Genomic DNA, 20,188 nt, shown 5'->3' with positions numbered 1-20,188 from the left:
AAATATCAAAAATACACTGCTAAACTCACTCTCACTATTTTTTTTATTGCATTTCCATTTGTAGCTTTAGTTTAATTTTTCAGTCTTTTGCCATTTTTTTCCCATTTTAGTTAACAGAAATGTTATTCATCTGAATTTACGTTAACAAAAATAACCTTGTGTTATACAACAGCCCTGCTTTTCTATTCCTCTCTGCAGTTGGTCCGGCACAAAGTAGCTTAAAAGGAGACTTCACAGTTGTATAGTTAATGGAAAGACTGAAGCATAACTGGCATTATATAGTAGCTGTTTAGGAGCTTTTCCGCCTGCTCTTGTGATAATATTCCAGCAGCGCATCGTTATTTCCTGGTGTGCGTGCCTCTGCTTAAGCACCAATGGCCAAAACAAATGTGCTACGGACAAGCGCTAATGAAAAAAAAAAAGAGATACTAGCTAGAGCCTGGAGTGTCAATAGTAGACGGACCTTGTTGTACTCCATGTGCAGCTTCTCCTGCTCAGTCTCCAGCTTGTCTTTAAGGTTCTTCTGCTCCACAATGTTGTCCTGGATCTGAATCATCCTCATGTTCCGCTCTGAATATCAACAGACACGAACAAATCGATACTGAGATTGCTATCAGAGTACAGGAAAAAGTATATCAAAGGAAGATTGAGGGAGAAAGTGTGAAAAAAGAGGAACGTTAAGAGAAAAAGAGGGAGAGAAAGTGCGCTGATAGAGGATAGGCCTCCTGCTAGAACCTAATGGAGTGTGTGCCCAAGGTTACTCTACACATCTGCTCTTAACATCACTCATTTGGAGGGCAAGTGCCTAGCTGCAAGGCTACAGAGCGGGATGCATGTCTCACGATCACTGTCTGATACCGCCTGCTGTTCCGCAGGCACATTCAAATATGTTAGGGACAGCAATTCACATGCTGCAAATGCATCATTGCTAGTTTTGCCCATTAAAATGAAAAAGCGAAAAATATTATCATAAGAGGGTTGAGAAATGCTGATTCTAAAAAAATAGATCATAGGCCTGATGAGTTAAAGGGTTAGTTCATCCAAAAATGCAAATTAGCCCATAAATTACTCACCCTCAAGTCATCCTAGGTGTATATGACTTTCTTCTTTCGGACGAATCCAGTCGGAGTTATATAAAAAATTGTCTTTGATCTTTCAAACTGTTTCCTGGCACTCAGCGGGTGTTGCATGCTTCAGTCCAAAACAAGTTAAATAAAAAGCTCCCATCCATAAAAAAAAATGTCTCACACGGCTTCGGGTGGGTTAACAAAGGCCTCCTGTAGCGAATCGATGCGTTTTTGTTTTGAATGCGATGTGATCCTTCACACTGAAACAGAGCTCAGTTTGAACAACCTTCTCTACTCCCTCATACGAGGAACTGTGCGCACCATTTTGTTGATTCACAGGCGATTGCACAACCTGGACTGCAGGAAATGGGCAGAAAAAAAGAGGGAATGACATTTTCTTTTTTTGTTTTGTTTTACTGGGTTCTTCTAGATTTCAAGCTGCTGTTTTGAGGGTTATTTTGCAGAATTGATACGGCATTGTTACTAACATTATGCGTATGCGATGAGTGTCAAACAGGCTGAATGATTGTTTCTCATCTGTTGATGTTTTGCTGTTAGCATTCTCAGTTTTGTCAGCTCATCTTTGATGGTTTATGATTCTGCCCAGGATGATGGATCAGATTCTGTCATAACTGAAACCTTTGAGACTGATATACTAGCTCATTTTTCATTCTTGATAGTTTTTTTCCTTCTTTTTTTCCCCTCAGATGGGAATGATGGGTGCTCCAGGCCCCTACAGTAGTTCATATGGTCAGTGCGGAGGACAGTCCCTTGGGCCTCAGCTCCAAAACAAAGCGGGACAACCCAACAGCATTAACCAGTTCAACATGGACAAGAAACCTCAGCATGGGCAGAACATGGGTGGCATGGTGAGAGAACTGTACAGAAATTGTCACCGCAAACCACATCCACACACATTCCCTGACCCTCTCTGACTGAGGAGATTTAATTCCATCGGTCTGAAGAGCCTTCAGTTATCATTTCCCCTCAGACCTCAGCCAGTGGTTCATCCCACAGACACTGAACTTGTCGATTGATTATTTCTAGGTAGTCACAAAATTTGTTTCCCCAGATTTGTGCACAATTTGAGAGGTCATTATTTGTGAAATTCCACACATCACTACCCCCATAATCTTGAAAATGCTTTGAACAGTGATGCACTGCAATGGAAATTTGACTCACTAAACTAAAAGACAAAATCAAAGTGCTTTTTTTTTGTTTTTCTCGTCACAGTTAATGTGTATATAAGCAATTACGCCAACTTACATAGGTTAGTGTGACTTTTTATCTAAAATAGTCCCACATTTAATTTAAAAATTACATACTTTTAGAATAAACTTTAAGACACAGCTCTTGCTTTACTGACATACTTACACATACTTAACACTCTCAAGTTGATTTTTATGCAATAAAAGTTGTATTTGCATGGACAAGAGCTGCATCCCAAATGATACTCTATGCACTTATACACTATGTACTTATGCATTATGTACTTATGCACTATGTACTCAACCATGTAGTGTATTAATTATATAAGGTTATTTTTGTCATTCATAATCAGAGTCTGATAGTCCCTCCCCCTTCTCTACGTAATTAAAGCTGCGGCAGGTGAATGCATGAAGTGTCCATCATTTCACACTTCGTTTTTTCAGTTATTTAAGTGCATCATCCGGGTATTTAAAGTGCACGTTTTCTTTTTGGAATTTTCAGTGAACGCACTACTCGCACTATTTATACTACAGAACGTCACAGACTAGTGTGTAATCTTCTTAGTCGTCTTAGTAAAATAATAATTCATAATGTCATGCTTAAATGAATCCATGTTAAAGATCTGTTAAAGTTGGAGATACTTCCGACCATTTTTGACAGCCACAATTTTGGTACATCCCTAGTTTTGAATAAATGTTATTTAAATAAAATGTATATATAATATAATAATTTCTGGCAAATTAGTTTGATTTGTTTTTCTTGTTACAAGTACAATTGCAGTATTCTCAGTAACACATTTTACCATATTAAAACTAATCTGCAGAATCTAAACATTCAGAATCTTAAAATATGGAAAAAGATTCTGCAGGTTTTGCATTTAGATCAGTTTTCACAAAAATATCAACACAACCGTTTTCAACATTGATAATCATATTAGAATGATTTCTGAAGATCATGTGACACTGAAGACTGGAGTAATGATGCTGAAAATTCAGCTTTTTATGATGGGAATAAATTACATTTTAAAATAGAAAACAGTTTAAATTGTAATAACATTTCACAATATTAGTGTTTTCACTTTATTTTTGATCAAACAAATGCAGCCTTGAGAAGCATAAGTGTGGGGGCGGGGGGCTTACCAACCCCAAAGTTTGAGTGATAGTGTATTTTCCAAAGCCATTACAATAATGCTTAATGTACACAGTCATACATGTACTTCATCATTTATTCTGGGAGGGACAATAGAACAATGGAACAAGAAGCTGAACTATGGGCTTCTTTAGCTTGGTTGAAATAATTTAAATTTTAAAATAATATGGTATCATTAGTATTGTATTTTGTTTCAAATTAGTATGAAATGCAACATGATTAACAAATCCTCTTAAGTTTGGTCATGGACCAATTCCCTTCTGTTGAAAAACCTGCTTGAAACGAACACTGGTCAACCTGGGTGTTAATTTGGCAATTCCTCAAACAACCAATAAATTGAAAGAAACAAAAACAACACCAAAAACAACAACAACAAATAACAATAAAACTGTTCAATGTCTTGCAAAATCAGAGTGATGTCTAGAGTGATGTCTAAAAGCATGAAAAAAATTATTGGCTGTGGTGCAAAACCTACTTCTTAAAATGCGCGCAACTTGGACAAATGTGAGGGAAAGGCTGAAGTCTTTAAGAACAAAATCTCTGAGTGATTTGATTAAGGTTATTTCAAGATATTTCCCATCATCTCAAATACCTCACTATTGTTAACATGGCACAATTGCTGCAGGTTTCATTTTAAGTGCTTGTGTGCTCTAGATGCCTGATAATTCTAATGTACCATTTGATTACGGGGGAAACGGGAGTATCTTCTGAAATACAGGCTCATGCTTTCTGGCTGTTGGGATAATGATGCCCAGCGCTCCAGATTTTTATAGACCATCGGTGTCTGCGCATTCTCTGATAGCTGTGATAAATAGCCAGTCACAAAAGGCCTGTAAAAATCCCCCTCCCTTTTAAAGGACAAGTACATTTTGCAGAGAATGTGGGAGCTGAAGCTGGGGGGGCAAGACAATGACTGATGTAAGGCTGGCGGGATTTTTCCAGGAATGGACGGGGACTGCAGATCTGCCTTTCTCAGAAACAGCTTTCTATGGAAGGGGAGAGAATCTTAGAACAATGTCAGCCTATTTCAGCAGTTTCAAATCTCTGCAGCTGAGACGTTCGCAGCAAGTTTCTCTTGCTGAGCTCACATCTCCTTGTCACAAGCATAGCATTTCTCCCCCTCCCTCGAGGGCGCAGCCATTTTCCGTCATCCACAGAATCATTTAGGCTTAAGGTGTCTCGCTGGATGCTATCAGCCCACTCACCTGTTGATATGAGGCCCTTTGCACAGCTGACTGAATTAAGTGGATTGCAGTGAGTAGGCACTTTCGCCAGTGTTTATCTGTGCTGAACGCCACCATCATATGCTTCTCCAATATGGACTGCATATTTGAGCCATGAGGCTGATGGTCTGTGACCACGGCCTGGGCTGGGAATTTGTTCAACTGGATGACCTGCTCTCATGCTCTGAGCCCTCTCTTTACGCTTATAGGTATCTGTTTGATAAACTCTCGCACATGCACTTCAAATGTGCATGTGAAAAACACGTGTTGACAGAGAATCAGAATCTTCTTAAAGGAACAGTTCACGCAAAAATGAACATTAATTCACCCTTAGGCCATCCAAGATGGAGATCAGTTGGTTTCTTCTTCGGAACAGATTTGGAGAAATTTAGCATTATGTCACCTGCTCACCAATGGATCCTATGCTGTGAATGGGTGCCGTTAGAATGAGAGTTCAAACAGCTGATAAAAACATCACAATAATCAAATTCATCATTAAGATGTTTTTAACTTCAAACTATTGCTTCTGTCTTAATATGTGTCCTCTGTTCATAATATTGCTTTCTCCAATGAAAAAGCCACCTAATCTTAGTACCATGCAACTGTTTAAGCATGGAAGAAAAGTGGTTATACATCTGCTTGGAGAGCCTGTGAAGTTGATTACATTAATAATGTATTTAAATGTCAAAGTTACCTATATAAAAATATCCTTCACAGTAAAGTGAGAAACCGCGTGATGTAAGAATTTTTTTTTTGCATTTTAAATTTAAAACAATTCGCTGAAATTATGAAAAGTCCATCCCCTGTTGTCCGCTTACATTTAGTCCATCAATATATTTGCACAAGACATTATTTGATGGACTGGAGCTGTGTGGATTACTTGTGGATTATTGTTATGTTTTTATAAGATGTTTGTACTCTCATTTTGACGGCACCCATTAACTGCTGAAAAGGATCTACTGATGAGCAGGTGATGTAATGCTAAAATTCTCCCAATTTGTTCTGATGAATAAACTAACTTTTATACCATATATAAGTCAAATGGACCATTTTTATGATACTTTCATTATGATGTTGTCATTTTAGAGCTTGGTTACCCCAGTCCTCATCCATTTTCATTACAGTAAAAATAGTTCCACAGAAAGAAGTCAGTCCAACAGGTTTTGGAACAAATGTGGGTGAGAAGTAAAAATTCAGTATTTGCTTTGAAATGGATTTGAGGATTTTTATTTTTTGAGGAATCCTTTAAAAAGAGTTAGATAAGAGCTGGAATGTTAAAATCATGACTCTAAACATTACAAAGCTGGCATCACAAGAATGCGACTGTGGGGAAGTTGGAGAAAAACATGAAATAATGCAGTTCAAAGAGGATGACCACACACTGACCTCTTCTGCAGCAGCTTCAGACAGCAGCCCTTCTCGTTGAGCACACGTAACGTGGAAGAACGAGCGGCACATTCCGGCATCACAGCTGATGCAAACACCTGTTCGAGCAAAGCGTGTGTCTTCGCACAAACTGCACTCCTGTAAACCATTAACCCAAACAGGGCATTGTGACAACAGCAAATGACAGAAAACTACTAAGAAAATATGACAGGGAAAACTTTCTAGCATTTACTAACTTCACATCTTCTTACTTTCCCTCTAAAGGATTATTTCTATTTTTGCAAAGTCAAGAAAGGTAAACCGAAAGCTGATTGTGTAACACAGCTTTAATATGAAAAAAAAAGATCTTTAAACACCATTATAACAGTCCCACATTCATTTACTGTATAGTTCTATATTTAAGACAAGGTGGACAACGAGTCTCTAAAAGCCCATTTGACTTTCTCCAATTACTGGAGTTCAAAATTAAAATAATAATAGCCTTTCTCTAGGAGTAATTTCTTTTCACATGTACAGCACAAACCATTAAAGAAAGCCTTTCAAGTGCTTCTAAAGTAATTTGCTTCCCAGTAAAAGGAACCTCTTCTGACTTACTGACACATAAAATAATGTCAGATAGAGTAAATGTCAAAATGTCTACAGTCGACAGAAATTCTTGGGAGGGAAGTGAAAGATGCCCTTTGCTCAGAAAAGGAAATCAGCATTTCACATCTTTTATCAGAAATGTATTTTTTATTTTTTTTTTTTTTAAATAAAGTGTCAAGACAAAAACAGAAAGAAAGAAAACAGTTTTTCAAGCACCAATTAATCAGCCATTTGTAAATCTGTGATAATCTAACAGTGATAATATGATATAAAGGTATACATATATTCATATACACTACCGGTAAAAAGTCTGGAATAGGAACATTTATTTTTTTATAGAAATTAAATGAATACTTTTAATCAGCAAGGATGGATTAAATTGATCAAAAGTGACGTAACCCAATTTCTAATGTTAAATCCTGTTCTTCTGAACTTTCATTTTAAATTTTGGGGGGAAAAAAACAACAATTATTTGGTTTCCACAAATATCGTTTTTATGTTTCTTGAGCAACAAATCAGCATATTATCTGCAGCTAATCCAGAACGCTGCTGCCAGAATTCTGACTAGAACCAGAAAATCTGAGCATATTACACCAGTCCTCAGGTCCTTACATTGGCTTCCAGTTATATTTATGATTGATTTTAAAGTACTTTTACTCATTTATAAATCACTCAATGGCCTAGGACCTAAATATATAGCGGATATGCTCACTGAATATAAACCTAACAGACCACTCAGATCATTAGGATCGAGTCAGTTAGAAATACCAAGGGTTCACACTAAACAAGAGGAATCCGCTTTCAGTTATTATGCCACCTGCAGTTGGAATCAGCTTCCAGAAGAGATCAGATGTGCTAAAACATTAGTCACATTTAAATGCAGACTCAAAACTCATCTGTTTAGCTGTGCATTTATTGAATGAGCACTGTGCGATGTCCGAACTGATTGCACTATATTATATGTATAATAATTTTCTATTCTTAACTGTTTTAAATTCATTTTAAACCTCTTAAATCAATTTTTAAATCATTTTCAAAGTTTTTAAATTCCTTGTTTTATTGTTGTGATTATTTTTATTATTATTATTTCCTTTTATTTTCTGTAAAGCACTTTGAATTACCATTGTGTATGAAATGTGCTATATAAATAAACTTGCCTTGCCTATTAGAATGATTTCTAAAAGATCACGTGATACTGAAGTCTGCTTACCATCATATCAAATTACCATTAATTACATTTTCAAGTTAAAGTTCTATTTTTTACAGTATTTCTGATCAAATAAATGCAGTCTTGGTTAGTATAAGAGACTCGTGGTTCAAAAAATTATACCAACCCCAAACACTTGAAGAGTCATATTGTGTATTGTATATTTCATAACATTTTAGAATTTAACAGTCTGGTGCACTTTGCTGCAGAATAATAATAATAATAATAATAATAAAAAAAGAATAAATATTGGTAAGTTGATCAGTAGTGGTTGATGTTCAAATACTGATTATCATATTGGCTTGCCACTATTAATAACCTGTTCTTGAGGTAATGTTAGTTTATTTTTTAGCTGTCTGTCATAAGTAACTTTTGGTACTTGCCTTTGCTCCATACTTTGAGTAGTTCATCTCTGTGAGTGTCACAGGTCGCAGCTTGTCAATGTCTCCAAATGCGACCCCTGGAACGTAAAGGGCACACACCACGTGCACCCACCTTCAGCAGAACAAAGCAAAGTTGAGCATTCATCCATAATATCTATTTTTACAATTATCATAGTATAAGGACAGTTCCTTATTCACTTCATGTGCTGAATAACAAATCATATGTTCGTTAATGAAATTAATTCAGAGGTCCACCATTAGCAGAACAAAGCAGCATCTAGTTAATGGTAGACTATTCACTATTCCCTGAATAACTGCTATAACCATCAAGCCATTCAGAAGAGGTTCAAATGTACTCTCTAACTTGACCATTCGGTGTGACAGAATTTCAAATGCAGACTTTAGGAAGTCCAATATAAAGATATCCATCTTTGGTGAGCGCACGCTCCACACTTTAATTTGCTGTGTTTTTCATGCTCTAGTGAAGTAGTAAATTTGGGTGCAGGCGGGCTGAGGAGCACTATCAGTGATAACGTGGCTTGAGTCTTCACGCTTCAGACGCCTCTCTCTTCCTCTCCCTCTCTCTCAGCCCCATCCCTCTCTCCCTCCAAGCCAAATCCACCACTTCTTCTCTCCTTCACTCATCCTGCATATACCTGTGCCTCTTCAAGTACTTCACTTATTTAGCATTTTTCCAGCATCTTAGCTCAGAGGGTGGTATAAAAACTTTCAACAGATATACAACAATTAAAGGAGTAACTCAAACATGAAAGGTATGACAAAGATGGCTGTGCCTTTAATGAGTGTGCTAATGATGACAAAGGATAATATCAGACCAAGCATCGGTTCAAACTCACCTCCCCGCATCAGTTTCTTTGAAGATGCCGTCCTGACTGGGACAGAGCTCACAGCTGGGTGTGACGCCATTCTTGCACGCGTCACAGAACCACGGTTCTGTCGAGTTCTCCGAGGCCGAACTCATGATAGAGTCACTTTCACCATCGACACCATAACAACCTGTGAAAAAAGAAAAAAAAGAAAGGCTGTTTCTCAATTCCAAGAATGCAAAGAACAGACTTGTGTTCTCGTGGAGACCGGTTTTGCCAGGCTGCCTTGAACGAACGAACTCAGAAGGACGCGAGAAAACAGAAAGCATCCTTGTGAGAATTGAGATGTGCTGTGATCTTGCTGCTCAACTGACAGTCTAAGCAGGTTATAAGGAGGGAGACTGCAGCACTCAATGCAAAATAAATAACAAAACGTCACAAACAAATGTCTTAACGCTTTTTAAACATTTAGTTAATTTTATTATAGACAATATTTTCATATTATTTTATAGCTTTTTACTGTATGTATTTGTGAAAATGATTAGGCTATGTATAATGTTATATATTCTTTGCCAATGTTAAAATTATTTTTAATTTGCCAATAAAAATTGCGAGAGGCTTTCTCACTTTATTAAAATTATGCAAAACAAAACAACAAATGTTTACTTTAACGAGTCGTCACATATTTGTGAGCTAGCAGTGGTAATCTCTAAGCGAGAATGAGAAGCTTACAGGCTTCCGTTCGTCATTCGCACGCAGCGTCTTTTGGGATTTCCTACAGTTCGATTCTTTCAAGTCTGCATTCGGTGCATCCTCGATTTCAAGAACACATCTGAGCACTTTCATGTGTCCTCTGTACTTGCGTTCTTGAGTATCGGAAATGACAGTTAATGATGGTTAATGCGCGAGAACACAAGAGATTGCATAAGAATGCATATTGAGAAACGGCCAAAGTCAATGTTGAGTACTAAATATTACTGATGGCTCAGTTCTTCTTATAAAGTTGTTACATTGTAAACTATTCACAATCAAAAATACTGAATATGTGCAGTACATGCACAAATATGCATATATTGAAAACATTTGTGCTACTTAAAATTTCCGCGGTAACCGTAATATTTTTTCTAGGAATGATGAATAGAAAGCCCAAAATAACAATTTATTTTAAAATGAGATCTTTTAGATCTATTTAGATCTATTTAATATATTTTAGATCTATTTATATCTATTTAAGATCTTTTAGATCTATTTAGATCTATTTAAGATATTTTATATCTTTTAGATTTTTATTTAAAGGGATACTCCACCCCAAAATGAGAATTTTGTCCATAATCACTTACCCCCATGTCGTTCCAAACCCGTAAAAGCTTAGTTCGTCTTCAGAACGCAATTTAAGATATTTTGGATGAAAACCGGGAGTCTTGTGACTGTCCCGTTGACTGCCAAGTAAATTACACTGTCAAGGTCCAGAAAAGTATGAAAGACATCGCCAGAATAATCCATCTGCCATCAGTGGTTCAACCGTAACATTATGAAGCAATGAGAATACTTTTACTGTCAATGAGAATACTGTCGCGGCTGACAAAGAATAGCGTACGCAGTTTGCGTTCAGAGGATATTCAGCGGATATTCTCCAAAATGGCACGTACAAAAAGTATTCTCGTCGCTTCATGACGTTATGGTTTGGAACCAAGTGATTTTTTTTAGGTAGGAATGTGAAAATGTTGGTAGGGCCATTTAAAATCTAAACTACAGCATAAAATAACCTTAGTGCTAAGCTGACTGATGTAGCAAGCGTGCATGACAAATGTCAAAAAACCAAGAAATCTAGAGCACAGAATGCTTTTGTTGCTAAAACTTTTTCCCAGAAAAAGCTAATAATAAGGCCATTTGATCAAATGGTAGCATCACAAGTCAAAGATGGAAGCATTGGGCCAACGAAAGCATTTTAATGCTGTCCCCTTAATTTTCTCAGGTCGCCAAGACAATTACTGTGCTGATCAGGTTACAGTACCATGACACCTATTACACTCAGCAAACGTGCTCCATGCCACCAATAAGGAGAGCAATCAGCTCCTTCTCAACACTGCAGAGATAACATTCCTGTTCCTAATACAGCAAACCAGCCCCCAGGCATTGGAGAAATGGAGAGAGAGACAAGCAAATACAAGTTCAGGTATTTGCATACTCACCACAAAAGACCCAAACAGCAAAATGTGCAGAGAATGCTTAAACATGGCTTTTCTCTTGAGTCCCAACCAGCAGGCTAAAACTTCTAGGTTTGTGGTGATAAACACAGCAGAACTTGGGAGCGGTAGATATTAAAGCAGAGGGGGAAAATTAGTGTGTGCAATTTCGTGAAGTAAAATATGTTTATGGTTGCCAGAATCATCAAGGTCACTTTTCCCAAAAAGAAACACAGGTAACCCTAGGGCACGTGAAGAGCGCACCACTAGTGGGAGCAAATAAGAGGCTTTCGTATCCTCATCTTGCTGTCATTTTGAACCAAGCAGTAATGGGTGCCATTACGATGCCCAGCCTGACATTTATTTTCTTAAAGAAAGGTATTATGGGAACACTGCTGGCAACAGTTGGGTGTGTATTACTGACTGGGCTTTGAACCATGGGGCTGAAGCTCGCAATGATCAGTTTGCTGGTTTAACGGACTTACTGCTGAACCGTCAAGCAAATCTCCGATGTTCCTTTTGAACTCAGATACAAAGCTGGACCTGCTAAGCCACAGGGTGCTGGCTAATATGAGCTAAGCTGGAAAAAACTGATGACTATAGGAGAGCTTCATAATCCCTGAGGAGAAGATTATCCTTGTCAGAAATGACGAGCTTGGCAGTTAAAGAGCGACCTGGGAAAGGGTGGTGACAAAATCAAGAGGAACGCTTTTAAGATTTAATGGAGGAAGGTTCAAGATTGGCTTCAGAATGAGTTAACAGGCTAGGCTGATGTGTGTCAGAGTATAACTGAAATCAGACAATGAGGCAAAGACTGCTGGTATTGTGTGTGCGTGTGTTCTTCAACAATCTATTGGTTAGGTGTTCAACTTCACTCTTATGATTTGCAAATAATGTCGGTATGCAATAATTTATCTGCACACTATAAAAATTACAGCGAGTTGGTTTATTTGCATCTCTAATAGCCAAAGGGAACAAAATAACTTCATTACAGTTCTGACATCAAGCAAATGATTCCTTGAAGAGATTGTGATATATTTGCACAAAGGTCTTTAATTTATTTTATTTTTTTAGCAAAACTTGCAATTAAAGTCATCTACAGGCACCTACAACAGAATTGAACCAGTATCCACAGTATCCACGTTTAAAGGCTGCAATGTGAATAAGATATTTTTGAGGTACGATTTGTTTTTCAAATGAGCTAATATAAGCAAATATGCTCATTTAGGCTGCATTGATCAATAATACAATTAAAAAGCAGCAATATTGCGAAATATTATATTACTATTAAAATAACTGTTTTGCATTTTAATATATTTTAAAATGTAATTTATTCCTGTTATAGCAAAGCTGAATTTTCAGCATCATTACTCCAGTCTTCAGTGTCACATGATCCTTCAGAAATCTTTCTAATATGCTGATTTGGTGCGGTCTTGCTCATATGAATGTTGCTCTAAAGAATAGCACTAATTTTAATCTTTTAAAAAATTTGTAACAATGCAAAAGTAATTGTAATGATATAAAACTCCTTACTGTCACTTTTCATCAATGTAATCCATTATTGCTCAATAAATAGTTCTTTAAAAATAAATAAGTAAATCTTACTGACACCAAACTTTTAAATGGTAGCGTTTTCTTTCATGAAAAATTTAAATTATTTAATTAAAAATAAGTTGTCAAAAATGTTAAGTAAATAATTATGTGGCTATGCTATACTTGTGACTATAACTAGTGTATTTTAAAGTTTATTGCAAGACTCTGTTCACTTCTAAAAAAAAAAAAAAAAAAAAAAAGAGACAAGTCAAATTTTTTTTCGGGGGTAATCGTAAGTTGTCAAAAATGTTAAGTAAATAATTATGTGGCTATGCTATACTTGTGACTATAACTAGTGTATTTTAAAGTTTATTGCAAGACTCTGTTCACTTCTAAAAAAAAAAAAAAAAAAAAAAAAGAGACAAGTCAAAATTATTTTCAGGGGTAATCACCAACTGCAACTTTTACTCCATGAAGCCAGAACATTGCTTTAATATGAAGTTCTTTGACTCTTTCTGTCTTTGTCAAATGATTAATGAGTAAACGTTCAGTGCAGCGATGTATTTCAATTATATTCACTCCGTTTCTTCCCTAAATGCTAATATTTTTCATCCAGGATGAAGTCGATTTATTCAATAGCTCAAATATTAGCCAAGTCAGCATGCAAAGTAGGACCACAGAGAGGAACAACAGAATCGAGTCGGGGGCACAGGAATGAATGAATAGGGCCAATTAGAGCCCAGAGACCTGGCAGATGAGAAAGAGAGAGAGGGAAAAAAAAAGATGAGGTAAAAGCTACGAATGGTAGCTGCCATGATGTAAATCAGCAAAACTGATTCACAGTTACTAAAAAAAAAGCCTTTTGAAAACCAGCACTCTCTCTTTCACAAAACAATACAATCATTTTCATAACCAGCAATGCGTGGAATAAATCATTTCCTCATTAAGAGGTGAGTGAAAAGAAATTAAATGAAAAAAATTCAAGGTTCTATCAAACCAGATAACATTTTAATTTAATACTTGTTTAATTCTGTGAAGCTGGTTTTGTACTGGGATGAAACCAATGTGATTCAGCAAGGCACCTTTTTAAGAACAAAGGCTTGAATTTGCTTAATAAATCGGGTTTATTCAGCAGTGTTTGAAATGCTTTGTTCCAATAGTCAATGAAAGTCAAAAGTGTTTTCACTACTCCGGCATGTAGCTATTGAACACATTACATACTTAACTACTGCATATCATAAAACAACCAAATGTTACAACATTTCACAATGAGATACTTTTTATTTAAACCAAATCAAACTATACAGTTCAATAACCACTCCTGAAGCACCCCGGGTTAAGAGCATTTCTAAAAGCACAACGGTAAAACGTTTTTAGGTCCTTTCACATCCTTTCCAAAGGATTCAAATCTTAGACATTTAAATCTGATTATTTTTAGCCATTCAGATATGAACTTGATTCTGTGTTTTGGATAATTGTTCTCCCGCATTACCCAATTAAACTTTAACTTGAGATGACGCACAGATGGTTGAATATTCTCAGTTTTGACTATATTATGTGACACTGAGACTCATTCCATGAACAATGGAAACTATTTAGCAACAAGAACAAACAACAGAAGAAATCCAAATACTTTTTCACCACACCGTAACTTATTCTAGCCAAGAATTACTAGGCCTAAAGTGTCATTTTGGCAGTGTGGTACCTTGTAAACCCACAGGCACACCATCTGAGGCAGAGAGCCACAACCCAGCAGCCTAGGGTCACATGCATCGCAGGTTCATTGTGATAATACAATCCACCTTGAAGGCAAGCTGAAACTTTAACAGGAAGCAAGGGAACAGTGCTTATGGTCTGAGGACTGGAAGATCAGATAGAGCAAGGGAGAAACATGTTTTTAACCTTGAGCAAAATACTTAACCTGAATTAATTTAGCAATTACCCATCTGTACAAAGGGATAATGTGAGTTCTTCTACCAGGTGCACCAGTGTGAAAATACATGTGCAAAGTGGTTTCAATACATCCTGCTACACTCCGCATAGCAAATACCTTCAAGCAAAACTGTTTAACTTCTGATGAGAAACTTATTCATAAAACTAAGGCAGTTCAGCACACAAAGCCTCTCACTGTGTTCCCAAAACATAGACCTATCACAAAAACTGTCATAACACAACATGATATAAAGGGGGAAAACAAAGCCATTATTCCTGTAACAAAATACATAGCTAAAAGCACAAGACAGACTAGTCTCCAATCATTTGTTTTAGTCTGGTTTGCACTAGACCAAGTTTTAAGAGTAAAGAAGTAAACAATGTTTTCCAAAATACATTAGATCTACATCAAATGTACAAAGTTACAAATGACACTAGATTACACTAGGAACCATTCCAATTCTTTTTTTTTTTAAATATGTTTGTTCATGACTTTCTATTCCGTTAATGAATGCCTCTGAGTTAGTTTTTTTAGAGAATCAAATGCATAGGCTACAGCTTCCAACGTACTGCGTTTTGTTGTATTTGAGACTTAAATTAATGTAGTTAGACTGGTCGTTTATTTGACAACATGAAAAGAATAGGAAGTAACTAGAATTGTAAAGAGCAATCGGACCCAGTATTGTTAACTAAAATTGAAAAAAAATGTAAATAAAATAAAGCTGAAATAAAATTAAATATTAATAAAAAGGGAATTGTTGCTTTGGGAACTAACTGAAATAAGTTTATGCTAAAGTACTAAAATTACTAAAACTGAAAAATCAATTAAAGCTAGATAGAAACATAAAAACTAATAAAAAAATGCCAAAAGCGCAGAAATAAAAATCACTAGATCATAAATTAAATTTCAAAATGAAAATATAAAAACTAAATCTAATTCAAAATATTAACACATACTATAATTGTATATAATTAATAGTAAAATAACAGTTAGTATATATTTACTCTGACAATGACTGAATTTGGGGCCTCATTTATAAAATGCTGCGTAGAAATAGTCTTAAATCTGATCTAAGATCATTTCTCAAATTTGCGTACGTGCAATTCAGTGAAAACAAACATACGCACAAAAAATCCGTGCATACGCCTCTTTTCCAGATGTGAGATTTATAAATCGCAAATTATTTTAAAATTGTGCGCAGCTGAACTGTTTCAGATCTCCGCCTTGTAAACTCCCCCTAATTAATATCACCATATAAAAGAGTACACGTCGATGTCCGAATTTCTATCCTTGAGAATGACGAGCAAAGAGAAAAAAAACACTTTATTGAGCCTGAAATTGAGGTCCTGCTGGCCAAAAGTAAGAATAAACTACGAATTCATTCGAATTACGAATACAATCTTCAGTAATCTTATAAAACATAAGCCATCCTACTTTTAAAATCACTTCCTATGACAACTAATAAAAAGTTTAGTAGGGTATCACAAAATTCTTGCAAAACTTTAAAAAAACATAATTGAAAGAAAAATTGTACGTTTCATATCATAATAAAATCAATTATTACACGAGTATGGTCTCCAGTCTGAAAAAACCTGCATGTCATTTGGCATTTCTTTATATTTATACAGACTGTTTACTAATGCTGCTCAAATGTGCCAATAATGTACTGACACAAAAATATACAGTGTATTTTATACTGATGAAAATGACAAAAACAAAGTTTAAGGCTGATGTCTCTATTCATTTACACAGAAGCAAAGCAGCAGATGTTATAAATAAAAACAGTCAACAATGTTATTAAACAGAATATATTAAAAACGTTTTCGCACGACATTCTTATAGGCTACACAGACAAAACAGTCTGAGAAGCGTTTATGATTTTTTTTATATATTTTACGCATTAGTAGTAAATCAAGACTCTTGTAAAATAAAAAATAACATGGAATAAACTGCGTACAGAAAGCGAGTAAATACAGTGGGGCAAAAAAGTATTTAGTCAGCCACCAATTGTCTCAACATTACTAAAAAGGTCAGTTTAATCTCGCAAAAACTCCCATTAATAAAAAATCTGACTACAGTGCACAATTCATTTCTAACACTGCATCTCTGTTGTTTATGATGAATTCGGTGCTTGCGCGTACACCGCTTTTATTATTATTGCAGCTTGGATGTTCAAATACCTGCAGTACTCCAACTTTGCCACAACGAAAAGTGCGTACGCCTGCTCAGACCCTGACGTAGCGGCAAGTACTTTTCCACATCAAAGACTGTTTCTATAAATATGAACATTGCCGTGGGTTTTAGTGTACGCACACTCCCCGCTGATTACATAAAATCTCAAATTTGCCATGAGTCTGGTTTGATTTGTTGTCATTATTCAAGTTTCTCAGTTATTTTACAACTGAATTCAGGAAACTGATATGGATAAGAATAAATAATTCCCTGAACATTACAGTCATTATAATTATAACATTCAACATTGAGTATTTAGATTAATTATGATGCATCAATGCGTTATCACACCCCTAATGAACATATGAAGAGTTTATTTGAAAAAACAGATAACTCAGCTTTTATTAATTTTCATAAATCATGTTTTTATTGTGTTTTATTGTGTTAGTTAGCTGTATTTTTTTAGTTATTATTATTTAATCAAAACAACCCAACTGCAGTTTGATTGATATTAATTGGAATGCAGGATAATAAAAAAAACTGTGAAAAAAAAAAAAGATTTTTGAACATTTTTAAAAACAGAGTTATCCGTTTTTGCAAATTAACTCTTCATGCTTATTTTAGTGAATATTAACCAAGCATAAATTTGGATATGCAAATTGAACTAACTTATTCAAGACAACAAAGTGAGACAAAGAAGAAGACAACATGAAACAAACTAAAACCAAAACAATATTCTCTGAGGACTAAATTTGACAAAAAAAAACAACATTTAAGCAAGTAACCAACTTAAATGAATTGCACATGTTTGGGGAAATAATTAACTTTACGGTCCAGAACTCATTAGGGTCTTACTGAAATCAATACCAGCAGCATGGTAATTGGTGTTCCAATGAGTGCAAAGCCATTACTAAATGATGTGATGCTTTTTACTGGGGAACGGTTTTAATAAACTCACTCCACTGAATGACAGTGGCGGCCATTACAACACAGACGGTAAAATTCCTCTTTTTGTTTTAATGAACTACTAAAGGACATAAAAACAACAAACAAGTCGGAGGCAGAAAACAAGGATTCATAATTAGCCTGAATAGCCATTGCAGACCAGATCAAGTATGGTGGGGAGCGCCTCTTTGTAAATAAATAAATAAATGGCTGTACTAGATCAGGTTCTTGGATTCGGTTAATAGTTCCAAGGGTATTGTCAAAATTTGGTAAATGTGCTTTCTCCGCTTATGCTGCTTGGGCCTGGAATGAATAGCAAAATGTAATTAATCTTGACACACTTCCAACATTAAGTACTTTTAAATGTCTTTTGTATAATGTCTTAAAGGCTACTTGTAATTGTTTTTCATGATCTGATTTTATTTATGAATTGTGATTTGTGGTACTGTATCTGTGATTCTTTTTGTATTAAACTTTATGTGCTGCAGTCTTGACCAGATCTCACTGGAAGAAGAGACAGCAATATCTCAATGTGATTTCCTGGTTAAATAAAGGAATAATAACTAATTGAACGTACAGCAGTATTCATTTTGGCAGCCATTTTTAATTTAGTCATATTCTTACTCAAATGTACATTTTACATTACTGACCCGAATATAAGACGATGTTTTTTTTTTTTGGAAATACATCTGAAAAAACGCGGTCGTCTTATATTCAGGGTCTAGACTTTGACATGTCAATAATACACCCACAACAATAGGTGGTGCCAAATATGAATAAAACGAGTGTTCTATGAATTATGTAATGTAATGCGTGTTGTAAAGATTGTGAGTAAAAACAAAGGAAAAAGAAAATCTTACAGCTGCATGAGTTGTGACTGTCAGGTTAGCCTGATGGGACCAAACTCCCTTTGTGATTTTAAAACGTAAGACAGTACCCAGATTTGAAGACTTCGGTAAGATTTAACTTCTACTGTTAAGATTTTGGTAGGCTACTATTAGATGGATAGCCTAAATGTCCTAATTCAGATGAGCTACCGGTTTTCTTTTTTTTAATGGTATATCAAAAAGTGTATATTTTTTTAATGTGATTGTTGGTACATTTTACCAGTTTTTACCATACTTTCAAAACAAAAATTAAAATAGGAAAAATATGCAATATGAAAATAATTGAAGACAAAATGTGTTTTAGTGAGAAAAAACAATATTTGCTTTTTAAAAAGCCTTTTTCCAAAAGGTACATCTGGAAAAAGGGGGGTCGTCTTATAATCAGGGTCGTCTTATATTCGGGCCAATACAGTAGTTATCATATTTAGACAAACTTGTCCTGTTTTTGTTTATTCAATGAAATGTATGAGCATTTTAGTCAGGTTTTAGTCAATTAAATCTGTGGTACACATGGTGTATTTTACCTCATCTAGTTTACTGATTTATTATAGGCTTTTTGTTATATAAATCAATACCAAAGACTTACGCAATAGCTCTGTCTACATTACGAAAACAGCTAAAACAAACGAAAAATATTGTAACAGTGAAATTCCTAATTCCAAATGGTCCAAAATTGCAATAGTCAATTTCTCTATTAAAACAACAGCGGTTGAGTAAGTGCATTTATTCATGGATCATAAACGCAAACAATACAGTCGAGATCTCGACAGAACACAGACCAGCTGAGTGACACTTTTATTTAGATCGCTAAACTCCAGCTTGTTTGTCCGTGTTTTCAGATCATCGGCGGTGGCGCTTCCGCAATGAGGAGCGAGCGTGTGCGCATGGTTGCCAGATTGCTTAAAATAAGGAAAACACACTGGGCAGAAAATGTATCAATTTAACAGCAAAGTTCTGATTCGGGGATTAGAATTCTTGATATCTGGCAACCGCACTCATGAAAACTCGCGTAGAAGAGGCTTGTAGAGCAGTCTGCAATAACATTTTGTCTCCTTTTTTTGACAAAAATAAAAAGAGGTTTTTGGTAAAGTTTTTCGTCATAGTCTTCATTAACGAAATTAACACTAGTGTGTGTGTGTGTGTGTGTGTGCGCGCGCGTGCGTGCGTGAGAAAGAGTGTGTGCTTGGAATGGATCCCTCGCTGCTGTTGTATATGTGTCATCTAACCAGGATGGCAGAGCCAGTGACAGATTTAACCATTTTCTAACTCAGACATGCGATCAGTTTGAAAGTGCAGCTTATTTGACTTAGATAACGCCAATGACAGCTTCAGACTAAAAATGACCCAACCCAGTGGCTCCTAGAATTAAACTTTTTTTTTAGTTGAAAAATTACAAAATTGCTTGATACAAACAGTTTTTCAGAAACGCCATTGCTCATGCTCCCTAACTTTTGTGGATGAATCGTATATGAACCCCCCCCCCCCCCCCCCCCCCC

At 35.8% G+C, this 20,188-nt stretch overlaps 1 protein-coding gene across 1 annotated transcript in view; it reads right to left on the bottom strand.

The window, feature by feature from the left end:
* Nucleotides 1–463: 463 nt before the first annotated feature.
* Nucleotides 464–20,188, bottom strand: part of LOC107566935 (PHD finger protein 14-like) — a gene marked incomplete at its 3' end in the record, with an annotated part of 23,664 nt that continues 3,939 nt past the window's right edge. The window contains exons 2-5 of the mRNA XM_016252512.1: nucleotides 9,067–9,226; nucleotides 8,210–8,321; nucleotides 6,031–6,172; nucleotides 464–570 (exon numbers count right to left, since the gene is read on the bottom strand). Of these exons, the coding sequence (XP_016107998.1) occupies nucleotides 464–570; nucleotides 6,031–6,172; nucleotides 8,210–8,321; nucleotides 9,067–9,226 (521 nt within the window). The remainder of the gene's footprint in view (nucleotides 571–6,030; nucleotides 6,173–8,209; nucleotides 8,322–9,066; nucleotides 9,227–20,188) is intronic.

The sequence above is a fragment of the Sinocyclocheilus grahami genome, unplaced genomic scaffold, assembly GCF_001515645.1.
Source record: "Sinocyclocheilus grahami isolate Dianchi unplaced genomic scaffold, SAMN03320097.WGS_v1.1 scaffold1115.1, whole genome shotgun sequence".
Taxonomy (NCBI): Eukaryota; Metazoa; Chordata; class Actinopteri; order Cypriniformes; family Cyprinidae; genus Sinocyclocheilus; species Sinocyclocheilus grahami.
Note: the sequence above shows the minus strand (reverse complement) of the source record. Positions and strands in the feature narration are given on the sequence as shown.